General features: G+C 42.2%; 1 protein-coding gene across 1 annotated transcript; it reads left to right on the forward strand.

The window, feature by feature from the left end:
• The first annotated feature begins 969 nt into the window (after positions 1 to 969).
• Positions 970 to 2,012, forward strand: LOC109783199 (uncharacterized). The gene is made up of 2 exons (XM_020341799.4): positions 970 to 1,090; positions 1,163 to 2,012. Exon 2 carries the CDS (start codon positions 1,208 to 1,210, stop codon positions 1,760 to 1,762), a length of 555 nt encoding a protein of 184 aa, XP_020197388.1. The 5' UTR covers positions 970 to 1,090; positions 1,163 to 1,207; the 3' UTR covers positions 1,763 to 2,012.
• The last annotated feature ends 14,197 nt before the right edge of the window (positions 2,013 to 16,209 follow it).

Raw genomic sequence — 16,209 nt, forward strand, 5'->3', positions numbered from 1 at the left:
ATTGTTCATAGCATATATAGGTTAGATCTTCATGAGCATACAGGACATGGAAGACATGATAGATTGCACCCAACTTTCTCATGCAAAAGAGAACATTCAAAGGAGTCTGTCCAGAATTAGAAATCAGAGAGGAGCTACTAAAAGTGTACTGGTTTATTACAGACATGTTCCAAAATACTACTGACTGCAGATATACAATCTTAGCAGAATAAACACAACAAAATTATTTACAAACGTAGTATCAACCAATGAAAACTAATCACAGCGACGAGAGCCTGAATGATTATCTGGCGGCGAGAGAAGGGCATGTCGTCGAATATGTCGTGTGGAACACCCGTGATCCGCACCCACACTTTCCTCCAGAAGCAATGAAGCATCATGGTCGTCGGGACCGACAAAGCGGAGTACTGGACTTCCACTCTCTCAATGTGGACCGCCCAAGAGAGGTCATCGCCCGTCGGCACTGGGAAAATAAAGATCTGGAACACACCATCGCCGCCGGGGGGTGACTGTTAGGAACTAGTTATTCTCTGAATATTTCTCAAGCGAGTACAGGTTGGGGATACACCACAAGTCTCTCTCAGTTACAAATTGCAGAGAAAAGGGAAAGAGTAGGAGGAGCCGGTGCCGTTGCCTTGTGCCTGATCCAAGCCCGGATGCCCTTCTTTCGCTCTCTCTCAGACTTATGTAGAGCTGACCCACTGTGGACCCACGAACCTCCGGTTGGCATGCTTGATTCGAGTTGGCCTGGCGATGACGCGGTCCTCGCCCTGATTGGTCCACTTGGCTTTCTTTGGTGCTGACTTGGCAGTGGTCGTGGTTGTATTATTGCTAGTCGCGGGTAGGCTGCTGACAGTGACGTTGTTCCAGTCGTCGTCGTAGCCAACAGCCACCGAAGCTCCTCAGCCACCTGGGAAGCCGACAGGTATATGGTTAACCGAAGCAAGTCATGGCCCATTCGTCTCCGGGCGCAATAAGTTTAAGTGGCATGCATTAAACCATCCCAAAGTCAGCGGCAAACCTACTGGATCCATGTGCTACTTGCCCCGGATCACATGCCTGATGTCTGCTCTCTCCCTCCCGTTTCAAGGTCAGCACAGCACATCTCACATTTCAAGAAGTATCTCACACTAGATTCCGAACTCACATTGCGTACGTCTAGTCTCATCTGGGAAGAGACGAGCAAAACTAGCCAGGCAAAGGGAGGATGAGCTCCAGCCAGAGGACGCTCCGGGACGTGATGATGCAGGAGGAGAGGCCGACCACCATGGCCAGCCGCCTCCTCGCTCCGGACGCCTCCCTCTCCAACCCCTCCTTCCGCACCTACTACGGCGTCGCCTCCGCCGGCTCGGTGCCGTTCCTCTGGGAGTCGGCGCCGGGGACGCCCAAGAACGACGGCGCCTCGTCCAGGGCGCTCCCGCCCATCACGCCGCCGCCTTCCTACTACAGCAAGACGAAGATCACCAAGTCGGAGTCCTCCAAGAAGCTGCTCTCGTCCTCCAAGCCGGCCAGCTTCGTCCCGACGATGTTCCGCAGGAGCCACACGATGCCGGCTCCCTCACCGTCCAAGGAGTACAGCCGGAGGAAGAGGCTGGTGGCGAGCCCGCCGCGGTCGTCCTTCTCGTCCACGTCAAGGGGAGAGGACGAAGAAGCGGACGGCGGGGCGGCGTCACCGACGTCTACCCTGTGCTTCCGCGCCCGGCGCTCCGGCGGAGGAACCGGCAGGCTGCATGGGATGATTGCCTCCGTGGTGGGAAGGTAAGGTTCAGCTGAATCTTAGCCACGGTGGTTTCCATTTTTCGACCGTCTGTCGCCTCGTTGGGTAGTTTTACAGTACTGTGGCTTCATCTTTGTTTACTACGCGGGAAGCAGACGACAGGAGGTTAATTTGTAACTTTACGCGGTTACAAGCTTATGACATGCATGGATATTTTAAGTTTTGGACACGGTAGAACAATGATGTGTGATCAGTTTGTGTCATTTCGTGTATATAATTTGCGTCCTTATGTTAATATCTGTGTTACTGACTCTCTGTGTCTGTCTGTTACCGTGTTTGGCGAAAAAAAGGTACGTATATTACCGACTTTTTATCAAGTATATCTACCATGGATATTAAACTATAGACATGATTGTATGGATTGTGCCTTCTTTGAGGTCGTGTCATCTTCTCTACCAAACATACATGTAGCCTCTGTTGAAAAAGACAGTGCCTAGAAGGCGTTTAGGCACGCTTAGGCATTTGACGATGGCCAAATGTCTCACCTAGGGCATAAATGGAAGTCTAGATAGGACAAGCAAAGAATTGTCTACTCAAGCGAGAAATGATGCCATACCGCACTGATATGCCAAACGGGTCATATCCAATGGCAGCAGCTGATAGTTAACTTATTTATATGCCTTAAATTAATATCGACACATATATAATAATCACAAATACACCCTGACAGTAAAACCTATATTACCGCCTAGGGCCCTTAAGCACCACCTAGGCACCAGGCGAAGGCCAACCGCCTCCCTTACGCCAACCGCCTTTTCCATCCTTGCATGTAGCTCGCATGCATGGTTTAAAGCAATAGGTTGTTTGTTTTTAATACACTTGATCAGTTTGTGCCATTTCCATCTAAAAAAGAGTGAATTCCAATTTTTTTATCCTCTATTTTGACATTTTTGGCATAAATTGTATCATTTATCAACTATTCTTTTAGATTACCCTATTTACCAAATGTTTTGCCACTTTTTACCTCATTTAGCGTAAGTTTTGCTAGTTTCTACTTTCTACCCCATTTAGTCATCTATCGTGTGTAGCTTGATTCAACCCAAATTTTCTCCTTGTGTTTTTTCCTCGTAACCTAACTGGTTGGATGGCTTAGTTGGACATCATTTCTTCTCACGGTCATCATGTGAACATACGCTCTCCTTCACCTTGACGGGTTTCTTCTTCACGTCACACAACTCCTTGTTTATTGCTTCCACCACAAGTTTTCTTCACCACATTTGCTCCGTGGTGCCGGGTTGTACTAGACAAGGCTCCATTGGCGCTTTGTCTAACAAAAGAACTACTAAAAGAGCTATGAGCAACCTAAAATACTTTAAAAGAGGTCAAAATGATAAAACTTTTGCTAAATGAGGTAATCCGGATGAAAAGTTATTAGATGGGCTAATAAGCGTAAAATATATCAAGGTACAGGGACATAAACTGAAATTCACTCTCTCAAAAAATATAAAACTGTGCATCTGGTGTATATTAGTTGCTTCCTGATGTTAATATTTGTTATTAACTTTCTATGCATGTATGTCACCGTGCCTAGAGTAAAGGGTTTGTATATTAAGACAAGTATGATCGCCCGTTTTTTGTATCAAATAAGGATATTAAATTATGGACACAACAAGTTGATCTAAACAATAATGTGTTTAATACGCATGATCAGTTTATGACATCTCGTTATATAATTTGCTTGTTGATGTGAATATATGTGTGTTTTTTATGGGAGTGACCGAGTGAATATCAGCTATTGAATGAATATGCTTGTCGGTCACCATCCCTGGTGTAAGAGCATCTCTAACAGACGAGCCAAATAAAGCGCGCACTGGAAAAGATACCTATATAGGCGCGCGATCAAAAACAGCACTCCAGCTAAGCTGTAAAATAGAGCACGCACAAAAACGAAGCTGTAAATTTAGTGCACGCGGGCTGCGGGGCTGCAAATTTGGGACGTCAGCTTGTGCGCGCGGGCTGCTGCATGTGGGGCCGCCAGGTTGGGCGCCATGTTTTTGTGCGTCTGGTAAACCTCGCGCGCGAAAACACTATTTCAGCGCTGCAAAACTTTTTTAGCGCGCATATGTTGGAGATGCTCTAAAGGATTTGTATGTTCAAACAAGTCTAATCGACCCGTTATTATTCTTTTGTAGAAGGCTATAGGGAATTGATTGTCCCACCTGGAATTTGATGTCTCTCAGATATCTGACGTGAATAGTTTCTTCGAGGGACAAAAAAAATGTTTGGAGCTTGAAGAAGATTATGTTTTGTCATGTCTTTTTTTCGGCAAGGCTGAGGAAGGGGGGAGGGGTAGAGAAGGGGGAGTTCATTCATCTGAATATATTGCTCAAATAATTTAACCCGTTACTAGACTATGACAACTGAAAGATTGCATGAGAACATTTGCACATGAGAAGAGGCATTGCCGCCAAGAGTAGGCGGTGACCTTTTCGCTCGGTGCCCTAAACCGACGAGTCCAAAGTGTGAGATCGGGGATGACATTTCTTAGAGTGGAGGAGGTACAATTGTATTCATCTTAGAAGATCTTCATGTTTCTAGCATCTCATATTTTTCAGCGGATGGTAAGGAGAACCGATGTGCAAATGGAATCATCAAAACTGTTGATTCCATCGAGTTTTTACATCTGAACCCGGGAGAACGTCAATGTGTTGCCAAACACTTACCGTCCGGCTCAGTGAATGAATATTTTTTCGGAGTCTTCGTAATAGTGGACACATGGCGGACGATAGTCACCGTTGTCCATAATGTTCTTGTAGGCAAGATTTGTAAAGCTTGGGTGCTCATAAGCAGTTTTTTGGCCACAAAAGCAAAGATCAAGAGTTTGTAGCAAGCGGTAATTTCACACACCACGGAGCCCAACCATCATTGTCCAGAATGTGTTTGTAAACAAGGTTTTTTAGTGCTTGGTAGTTAGCAATAGGTAATTTTTCTCATAGTTCGAGAAACCACCATTACCAACAAAGGATACAATTTTAATTATCTCCCCTGTCACTTGGGAGGGGCAACCCGGGGAATTCTAGAGCGTCTTCGCCAGGTCTTGGACACAGCGCTCCCTCTCGGCGGCACACTCCTCTTCCATGGTGACCAATTCCTCGAGGCGAGCCAGACGGCGGGTCCATCTTGTTGGTGGTTGGTTATGGTCCAGAGGTAGCTGGTGGCTGCAATGTAGCGATGGAGGTGCTCGATGGCAGGAGGCTTGTGCCCTTGGCTTGTGGCAGTGGTGCTCGAGGCTGAGTGGCCTCTGAATGTGCCCTACAACGGACTCACGTACGTGGCTTGTGGCGATATTTTCGACATCGAGCTCCAGATATGTGGGGGTTCAAGGTGGACTCTCAGCTTGGTCTGTGATGACTCCAGATCTACGGTTGTGGGACACTGCGTCTTGGGGTCCTTCGTGATCTACGCACAGTGGCGTGAGCCGGTGTGTGCGCGGCAATTTGAGGCAATGCTGTAGGTTGGGAGGTGGCACTGGCGTCGAGAACAGCTAGTGAGGGTATTGTTTGACCATACCGGAGATTCTTCATCCTTGATATGTCGGTTGGGCGGTGATTTGCTTTCACACGCGAGGACGACATCGCAAAAGGCGGCGTATTCTGGTGTTGCCTGATACAGATCTGCCATTGGCTGCCACCTAAGAGGATGGTGCGGGTTTGCTGGAGCGTCTCGAACGAGGGATTTTGGTGGTGCTCGTTGAAGGAAATATGCCCTAGAGGCAATAATAAAGTTGTTATTTTATATTTCCTTATTCATGATAATGTTTATTATTCATGCTAGAATTGTATTGATCGGAAACCCAAATACATGTGTGAATACATAGACAAACATTGTGTCCCTAGTGAGCCTCTACTTGGCTAGCTCGTTGATCAAAGATGGTTAAGGTTTCCTAACCATGGACATGCGTTGTCATTTGATAACGGGATCACATCATTGGGAGAATGATGTGATGCACAAGACCCATCCGTTAGCTTAGCATATTGATCGTTCAGTTTTATTGCTATTGCTTTCTTCATGTCAAATACATATTCCTTCGACTATGAGATTATGTAACTCCCGGATACCGGAGGAATACCTTGTGTGCTATCAAATGTCACAACATAACTGGGTGATTATAAAGATGCTCTACAGGTATTGATATGTCCATTTTGCATCATGCTTTTATATTGATATTTATTGCATTATGGGCTGTTATTACACGTTATGTCATAATACTTATGCCTATTCTCTCTTATTTTACAAGGTTTACATGAAGAGGAAGAATTCCGGCAGCTGGAATTCTGGGCTGGAAAAGGAGCAAATATTAGAGACGTATTTTGCACAACTCCAAAAGTCCTGAAACTCCACGGAAGTTATTTTTGGAAATAATAAAAAATACTAAGCAAAGAAAATACCAGAGTGGGCCCACACCCTGGCCACGAGGGCGGGGGGCGCGCCCTACCCCCTGGGCGCGGCCCCTGCCTCGTGGGCCCCCTGATGGCCCTCCAGTGCGCATCTTCTGCTATATGAAGTCTTTCGTCCGAGAAAAAATCATAAGCAAGCTTAAGGGACGAAACTCCGCCGCCACGAGGCAGAACCTTGGCTGAACCAATCTAGGGCTCCGGCAGAGCTGTTCTGCGATACGTCTCCAACGTATCTATAATTTTTGATTGTTCCATGCTATATTATATTCTGTTTTGGACATTAATGGGCTTTATTATACACTTTTATATTATTTTTGGGACTAACCTATTAACCGGAGGCCCAGCCCAGAATCTAGGGCTCCGGCAGAGCTGTTCTGCGATACGTCTCCAACGTATCTATAATTTTTGATTGTTCCATGCTATATTATATTCTGTTTTGGACATTAATGGGCTTTATTATACACTTTTATATTATTTTTGGGACTAACCTATTAACCGGAGGCCCAGCCCAGAATTGCTGTTTTTTTGCCTATTTCAGAGTTTCGCAGAAAAAGAATATCAGATGGAGTCCAAACGGAATGAAACCTTTGGGAACGTGATTTTCGGAACGAACGTGATCCAGAGGACTTGGACCCTACGTCAAGACATCAACCAGGAGGGCACGAGGTAGGGGGCGTGCCTACCCCCTGGGCGCGCCATCCACCCTCGTGGGCCCCATGTTGCTCCACCGACGTACTTCTTCCTCCTATATATACCTACGTACCCCCAAACTACCAGATACGGAGCCAAAAACCTAATTCCACCGCCGCAACCTTCTGTACCCGTGAGATCCCATCTTGGGGCCTTTTCCGGAGCTCCGCCGGAGGGGGCATCGATCACGGAGGGCTTCTACATCAACACCATAGCCTCTTCGATGATGTGTGAGTAGTTTACCTCAGACCTTCGGGTCCATAGTTATTAGCTAGATGACTTCTTCTCTCTTTTTGGATCTCAATACAATGTTCTCCCCCTCTCTCGTGGAGATCTATTCGATGTAATCTTCTTTTGCGGTGTGTTTGTTGAGACCGATGAATTGTGGGTTTATGATCAAGTTTATCTATGAACAATATTTGAATCTTCTCTGAATTCTTTTATGTATGATTGGTTATCTTTGCAAGTCTCTTTGAATTATCAGTTTGGTTTGGCCTACTAGATTGATCTTTCTTGCAATGGGAGAAGTGCTTAGCTTTGGGTTCAATCTTGCGGTGTCCTTTCCCAGTGACAGTAGGGGCAGCAAGGCACGTATTGTATTGTTGCCATCGAGGATAACAAGATGGGGTTTATATCATATTGCATGAGTTTATCCCTCTACATCATGTCATCTTGCTTAAAGCGTTACTGTGTTCTTTTGAACTTAATACTCTAGATGCATGCTGGATAGCGGTCGACGTTTGGAGTAATAGTAGTAGATGCAGGCAGGAGTCGGTCTACTTGTCTCGGACGTGATGCCTATATACATGATCATACCTAGATATTCTCATAACTATGCTCAATTCTGTCAATTGCTCAACAGTAATTTGTTCACCCACCGTAATACTTATGCTCTTGAGGGAAGCCACTAGTGAAACCTATGGCCCCCGGGTCTATTTTCCATCATATTAATTTCCCGACAACAAGCTATTTCTGGCGCCATTTTTATTTTGCTTTCTTTACTTTGCATCTTTATCATAAAAATACCAAAAATATTATCTTATCATATCTATCAGATCTCACTCTCGTAAGTGACCGTGAAGGGATTGACAACCCCTTTATTGCGTTGGTTGCGAGGATTCATTTGTTTGTGTAGATGCGAGGGACTCGTACGTGGCCTCCTACTGGATTGATACCTTGGTTCTCAAAAACTGAGGGAAATACTTACGCTACTTTGCTGCATCACCCTTTCCTCTTCAAGGGAAAACCAACGCAGTGTTCAAGAGGTAGCATTCTGCCGGGGAAACTTCCCTCCGGCAGGGGGAAATCATCATCACCAATGCTCCTCTCATCGGGAGGGGGGCCAATCTTCATTAACATCTTCACCAGCACTATCTCCTCTCAAACCCTAGTACATCTCTTGTATCCAATCTTTGTCCCAAAGCCTCAGATTGGTACCTGTAGGTTGCTAGTAGTGTTGATTACTCCTTGTAGTTGATGCTAGTTGGTTTATTTGGTGGAAGATCATATGTTCAGATCCTATATGCATTAATACTCCTCTGATTATGAACATGAATATGATTTGTGAGTAGTTACGTTTGTTCCTGAGGACATGGGAGAAGTCTTGCTATTAGTAGTCATGTGAATTTGGTATTCGTTCGATATTTTGATGAGATGTATGCTGTCTCTCCTCTAGTGGTGTTATGTGAACGTCGACTACATGACACTTCTCCATTGTTTGGGCCTAGAGGAAGGCATTGGGAAGTAATAAGTAGATGATGGGTTGCTAGAGTGACAGAAGCTTAAACCCTAGTTTATGCGTTGCTTCGTAAGGGGCTGATTTGGATCCATATGTTTCATGCTATGGTTAGGTTTACCTTAATACTTCTTTTGTAGTTGCGGATACTTGCAATAGGAGTTAATCATAAGTGAGATGCTTGTCCAAGTAAGGACATCACCCAAGCACCGGTCCACCCACATATCAAATTATCAATATACCGAACGCGAATCATATGAACGTGGTGAAAACTAGCTTGACGATAATACCCATGTGTCCTCGGGAGCGTTTTCCTTCATATAAGAAATTGTCTAGGCTTGTCCTTTCCTACAAAAAGGATTGGGCCATCTTGCTGCACTTTATTTACACTTGTTACTTGTTACTCGTTACCAATTACCTTATCACAAAACTATCTGTTACCGATAATTTCTGTGCTTGTAGAGAATACCTTACTGAAAACCGCTTATCATTTCCTTCTGCTCCTCGTTGGGTTCGACACTCTTACTTATCGAAAGGACTACGATAGATCCCCTATACTTGTGGGTCATCAAGACTCTTTTCTGGCACCGTTGCCGGGGAGTGAAGCGCCTTTGGTTGGTAAGGAAAAATTTATATAGTGTGCTGAAATTTACGGTCACTTGTTACTATGGAAAGTAATCCCTTGAGGGGCTTGTTCGGGGTATCTTCACCCCGACCGGTAGAGCAAATAGTTGCTCCTCAACCTACTGAACCTACTGAAAATGTTTACTTTGAAATTCCTTCGGGTATGATAGAGAAACTGCTAGCTAATCCTTTTGCAGGAGATGGAATATTGCATCCCGATTTACACTTAATCTATGTGGATGAAGTTTGTGGATTATTTAAGCTTGCAGGTATGCCCGATGATGTTATCAAGAAGAAGGTCTTCCCTTTATCTTTGAAGGGAGATGCATTGACATGGTATAGGTTATGTGATGATATGGGATCATGGGACTACAAGCGATTGAAATTGGAATTTCATCAGATGTTTTATCCTATGCATCTTGTTCATCGTGATCGTAATTATATATATATATAATTTTTGGCCTCGCGAAGGAGAAAGCATCGCTCAAGCTTGGGGAAGGCTTAAGTCAATGTTATATTCATGCCCCAATCATGAGCTCTCAAGAGAAATGATTATTCAAAATTTTTATGCTCGGCTTTCTGACAACAATCGCTCCATGCTCGATACTTCTTGTACTGGTTCTTTTATGATGAAGACTATTGAATTCAAATGGAATTTATTGGAAAGAATTAAACGCAACTCTGAAGATTGGGATCTCGACGAAGGTAAGGAGGCAGGTATAACACCTAAGTTTGATTGTGTTAAATCTTTTATGGATACCGATGTTTTCCGTAAATTTAGCACTAAATATGGACTTGACTCTGAGATAGTAGCTTCTTTTTGTGAATCTGGTGCTGCTCGTGTTGATCTCCCTAAAGAGAAGTGGTTTAAATATCATCCTCCCATAGAAGTAAAAGTAGTCGAACCTATTAAAGTTGAAGAAAAGACTATCACTTATAATGATCCTATTGTTCCTACTACTTATGTTGAGAAACCACCTTTCCCTGTTAGAATAAAGGATCATGCTAAAGCTTCAACTGTGGTTCGTAAAAGTAATATTAGAACTTATACACCCCCTGAGCAAGTTAAAGTTGAACCTAATATTGCTATTGCTAAAGATCTCTTGGATGTAATATCGATGGGCATGTTATTTATTTCTGTGAGGAAACTGCTAGAATTGCTAAACCTGGTGCTAAAGATAAACATAGACCTGTGGTAGGCATGCCTATTATTTCTGTTAAAATAGGAGATCATGGTTATCATGGCTTATGTGATATGGGTGCTAGTGCTAGTGCAATACCTATTTCTTTATATCGAGAAATTATGCATGATATTGCACCCGTTGAGTTAGAAGAAATTGATGTCACCATTAAGCTTGCCAATAGAGAGACTATTTCACCAATTGGGATTGTCAGAGATGTTGAAGTCTTGTGTGGGAAGGCAAAATATCCTGCTGATTTTCTTGTTCTTGGTTCCCCACAAGATAGCTTTTGTCCCATTATATTTGGTAGACCCTTCTTGAACACTGTTAATACTAAGATAGACTGCGAAAAGGATGTTGTACTATTGGTTTGGATGATATGTCTCATGAGTTTAATTTTTCTAAATTTCGTAGACAACCTCGCGATGAGGAATTGCCTAGTAAAGATGAAATTGTTGGTCTTTCTTCTATTGCCGTGCCTCCTAATGATCCTTTAGAACAATATTTGCTAGATCATGAAAATGATATGTTTATGAATGAAAGATGGGAAATAGATGAAGTATTCTTTAAACAGGGACCTATTTTGAAACACAACCTGCCTGTTGAAATCCTAAGGGATCCTCCTCCACCCAAGGGTGATCCCGTGTTTGAGCTTAAACCATTGCCCGATACTCTTAAATATGCTTATCTTGATGAAAAGAAGATATATCATGTTATTATTAGTGCTAACCTTTCAGAGCATGAGGAAGAGAAATTATTGAAAACTCTGAAGAAGCACCGTGAACTCTTGATGATCTTAAGGGCATTAGTCCCACTCTATGTCAACACAAAATAAATCTGGAGAAAGACGCCAAACCAGTTATTTATCACCAACGACGGCTGAATCCTAAGATGAAAGAAGTGGTAAGAAAGGAAATATTAAAGCTCCTTGAGGCAGGTATAATTTATCCCATTGCTGATAGTCAGTGGGTAAGTCCTGTCCATTGTGTCCCTAAGAAGGGAGGTATTATTGTCGTTCCTAATGATAAAGATGAATTGATTCCGCAAAGAATTATTACAGGTTATAGGATGGTAATTGATTTCCGTAAATTAAATAAAGCTACTAAAAAAGATCATTACCCCTTGCCTTTTATTGATCAAATGCTAGAAATATTATCTAAACATACACATTTTTGCTTTCTAGATGGTTACTCTGGTTTCTCTCAAATACCTGTGTCAGCTGATGATCAAGCAAAGACCACTTTTACTTGGCCTTTCGGTACTTTTGCTTATAGACGTATGCCTTTTGGTTTATGTAATGCACCTGCTACCTTTCAAAGATGCATGATGGCTATATTCTCTGATTTTTGTGAAAAGATTTGTGAGGTTTCATGGACGATTTCTCCGTTTATGGATCCTCTTTTGATGATTGCTTGAGCAACCTTGATCGAGTTTTGCAGAGATGTGAAGAAACTAATCTTGTCTTGAATTGGGAGAAGTGCCACTTTATGGTTAATGAAGCCATTGTCTTGGGGCATAAAATTTCTGAAAGAGGCATTGAAGTTGATAAAGCTAAAGTTGATGCTATTGAAAAGATGCCATGTCCCAAGGACATCAAAGGTATAAGAAGTTTCCTTGGTCATGCCGGTTTTTATAGGAGGTTCATTAAGGACTTCTCAAAAATTTCTCGGCCTCTGACTAATCTATTACAAAAAGATATACCTTTTGTCTTTGATGATGATTGTGTAGAAGCATTTGAAATACTTAAGAAAGCATTGATTTCTGCACCTATCGTTCAGCCACCTGATTGGAATTTACCCTTTGAAATTATGTGTGATGCTAGTGATTATGCTGTAGGTGCTGTTCTAGGGCAAAGGGTTGATAAGAAATTAAATGTTATTCAATATGCTAGTAAAACTTTAGACAATGCCCAGAGAAATTATGCTACTACTGAAAAGGAATTCTTAGTAGTTGTTTTTGCTTGTGATAAGTTCAGACCTTATATTGTTGATTCTAAAGTAACTATTCACACTGATCATGCTGCTATTAAATACCTTATGGAAAAGAAAGGTGCTAAGCCTAGACTTATTAGATGGGTTCTCTTGCTACAAGAATTTGATTTGCATATTATTGATAGAAAGGGAGCTGAGAACCCCGTTGCAGACAACTTGTCTAGGTTAGAGAATGTTCTTGATGACCCACTACCTATTGATGATAGCTTTCCTGATGAACAATTAAATGTCATAAATGCTTCTCGTACTGCTCCATGGTATGCTGATTATGCTAATTACATTGTTGCTAAATTTATACCACCTAGTTTCACATACCAGCAAAAGAAAAAGTTTTTATATGATTTAAGACATTACTTTTGAGATGACCCACATCTTTATAAAGAAGGAGTAGATGGTGTTATTAGACATTGTGTACCTGAGCATGAACAGGAACAGATCCTATGCAAGTGTCACTCCGAAGCTTATGGAGGACACCACGCTGGAGATAGAACTGCACATAAGGTCTTGCAATCTGGTTATTATTGGCCTACTCTCTTCAAGGATGCTCGTAAGTTTGTCTTATCTTGTGATGAATGTCAAAGAATTGGTAATATTAGTAGACGTCAAGAAATGCCTATGAATTATTCATTGTTATTGAACCATTTGATGTTTGGGGCTTTGATTACATGGGACCTTTTCCTTCCTCTAATGGGTATACACATATTTTAGTTGTTGTAGATTACGTTACTAAGTGGGTAGAAGTTATTCCAACTAGTAGTGCTGATCATAACACTTCTATTAAGATGCTTAAAGAAATTATTTTTCCGAGGTTTGGAGTCCCTAGATATTTAATGACTGATGGTGGTTCACACTTTATTCATGGTGCTTTCCGTAAAATGCTTGCTAAGTATGATGTTAATCATAGAATTGCATCCCCTTATCACCCACAGTCTAGTGGTCAAGTAGAATTGAGTAATAGAGAGCTTAAATTAATTTTGCAGAAGACTCTTAATAGATCTAGAAAGAATTGGTCCAAGAAACTTGATGATGCATCATGGGCCTATAGAACTGCATATAAAAATCCTATGGGTATGTCTCCGTATAAAATGGCTTATGGAAAAGCATGTCACCTACCTCTCGAACTAGAACATAAGGCATATCGGGCTATTAAAGAGCTCAATTATGATTTCAAACTTGCCGGTGAGAAGAGGTTATTTGACATAAGCTCACTGGATGAATGGAGAACCCAAGCCTATGAGAATCCCAAGTTGTTTAAAGAAAAAGTTAAAAGATGGCATGACAAAAGGATACAAAAGCGCGAGTTTAATGTAGGTGATTATGTATTGCTATACAACTCTCGTTTTAGATTTTTTGCAGGAAAACTTCTCTCTAAATGGTAAGGTCCTTACGTTATCGAGGAGGTCTATCGTTCCGGTGCCATAAAAATCAACAACTTTGAAGGCACAAATCCGAAGGTGGTGAACGGTCAAACAATCAAACATTATATCTCAGGTAATCCCATAAATGTTGAAATTAATATTATTGAAACCGGAACCCCGGAGGAATACATAAGAGACACTTTCCGGAACGTTTCAGACTCCGAAAAAGGATAGTTATGTGGTACGGTAAGTAAACCAACTCCAAAACAGTTCTAATGGCAATTTTTCTCCGTTTTGGAATATTTAAGAAAATAGGAAAATAAGAAGCAGTCCGGGAAGGACACGAGGCTTCCACGAGGGTGGGAGGCGCGCCCTACCCCCTGGGCGTGCCCCCCTACCTCGTGGGCACCTCGTGTGCTCTCCGGACTCCGTTTGCTTGCACGATACTTCTTTCGGTCGGTAAAAATTCATTATATAATCTCCTGAAGGTTTTGACCACCGTATCATGCAATTATCCTCTGTTTTTGTTTCGAGCTGTTTTGCTGACAGATCTAGATCACCATGACGTCTCCAAGCGCCCCCAAGGACAAGTTCTTCGAGAAGGTCATCAACCCCTACCTCGCGGAGGTGCTGCAACACCCTCAAACCATTGAGATGCGTGATGGGTTGCTGCACATCCACGATGTTGAGGGACCAAGGAGGACCGGAAGCGTGGAGACGAGGCTCGAAGCAATGGAACAACAAGTTTTCAAGTGCCAGGGGATGGTGGAGCGTGGACTCAACGCCAACCACATGATGATCGTAGAGTTCACCAACAACCACAAGCTGGATGCCAAGAACATTGGGGAGACCATCTTCAAGCTTCACGAGAAGATCGAGCATCACCAAGCCCAAATCTATGACCTGCAAAATCAAAACTGTGAGTATGAATATATATTCAAGAGGATGAGTTTGGCTGCAGGATCCCGGAGACTCGATCATCCTTCTATGATGGTGAGCCTATGCCTTGGAAGATGGACGACAAGCCCACATCATCAACAACTCCACCATCGTCTTCATCAGCAAAGGAGATATAATCACATGGGTATGGGCACTCCCCTTGGCAACTGCCAAGCTTGGGGGAGTGCCCCGATATCGTATCACCATCACACTCCTATCTTTACCGTTTTTCTTAGTTCGAGCCTTTTAGTAATATCTTGATCTAGTAGAATAAAATTTTAGTATGATTTAGTTTTGAGTTTTGCTTTATGATCCTTCTATGTAATTGAGTCCGTGAGTTATATAATAAAGATTAGTGTTGAGTCAAGGGCTTGATTATTTTGCCATGATCTTAAGGGAAGAAAAGAAAAGAATAAAGAAAGAATAAAAAGAAATAAAGAGATCATATTGAGCTTATGGGAAGTAATGACTTCACATATAAAGAGTATGATGATTAAAAGTTGTTGAGAGTTGACAAACATAATTTTGGTCATCATTGCAATTAATAGGAAGTAATAAGGAAAGAGAGTTTCTACATATAAATATACTATCTTGGACATCTTTTATAATTGTGAGCACTCATTAAAATATGACATGCTAAAAAGTTGATGTTGGACAAGGAAGACAACATAATGGGTTATATTTTCTTACATCTGAAATAAAGTATATTGTCATGGATCATCCAACATGTTGAGCTTGCCTTTCTCCCTCATGCTAGCCAAATTCTTTGCACCAAGTAGAGATACTACTTGTGCTTCCAAATTCCCTTAAACCCAGTTTTGCCATGAGAGTCCACCATATCTACCTATGGATTGAGTAAGATCCTTCAAGTAAGTTGTGATCGGTGCAAGCAATAAAAATTGCTCTCTAAATATGTATGATTTATTAGTGTGGAGAAAATAAGCTTTATACGATCTTGTGATGTGGAAGAAATAAAAGCGACGGACTGCATAATAGAGGTCCATATCACAAGTGGCAATATAAAGTGACATTCTTTTGCATTAAGATTTCGTGCATCCAACCATGAAAGCGCATGACAACCTCTGCTTCCCTCTGCGAAGGGCCTATCTTTTACTTTTAGCTCTTACCCTTATGCAAGAGTCATGGTGATCTCCACCTTTCGTTTTTACATTTTATCCTTTGGCAAGCACCTTGTGTTTGAAAGATCCTGATATATATATATATATACAATTGGATGTAAGCCAGCATGAACTATTATTGTTGACATTACCCTTGAGGTAAAAGGTTGGGAGGCGAAACTATAAGCCCCTATCTTTCTCTGTGTCCGATTAAAACTCCGTAACCACAAGTATTGCGTGAGTGTTAACAATTGTGAAAGACTAAATGATAGTTGAGTATGTGGACTTGCTGAAAAGCTCTTATATTGACTCTTTCTGATGTTATGATAAATTGCAATTGCCTCAGTGACTGAGATTATGGTTTGTTAGTTCTCAATAAAGTTTCTGATTCATAGTTGA

The sequence above is a fragment of the Aegilops tauschii genome, chromosome 3, assembly GCF_002575655.3.
Source record: "Aegilops tauschii subsp. strangulata cultivar AL8/78 chromosome 3, Aet v6.0, whole genome shotgun sequence".
Classification (NCBI taxonomy): domain Eukaryota; kingdom Viridiplantae; phylum Streptophyta; class Magnoliopsida; order Poales; family Poaceae; genus Aegilops; species Aegilops tauschii.

Excerpts from the sequence above, each read along its gene's own strand:
- LOC109783199 (XM_020341799.4), top strand. The coding sequence starts at position 1,208 with ATGAGCTCCAGCCAGAGGACGCTCCGGGACGTGATGATGCAGGAGGAG.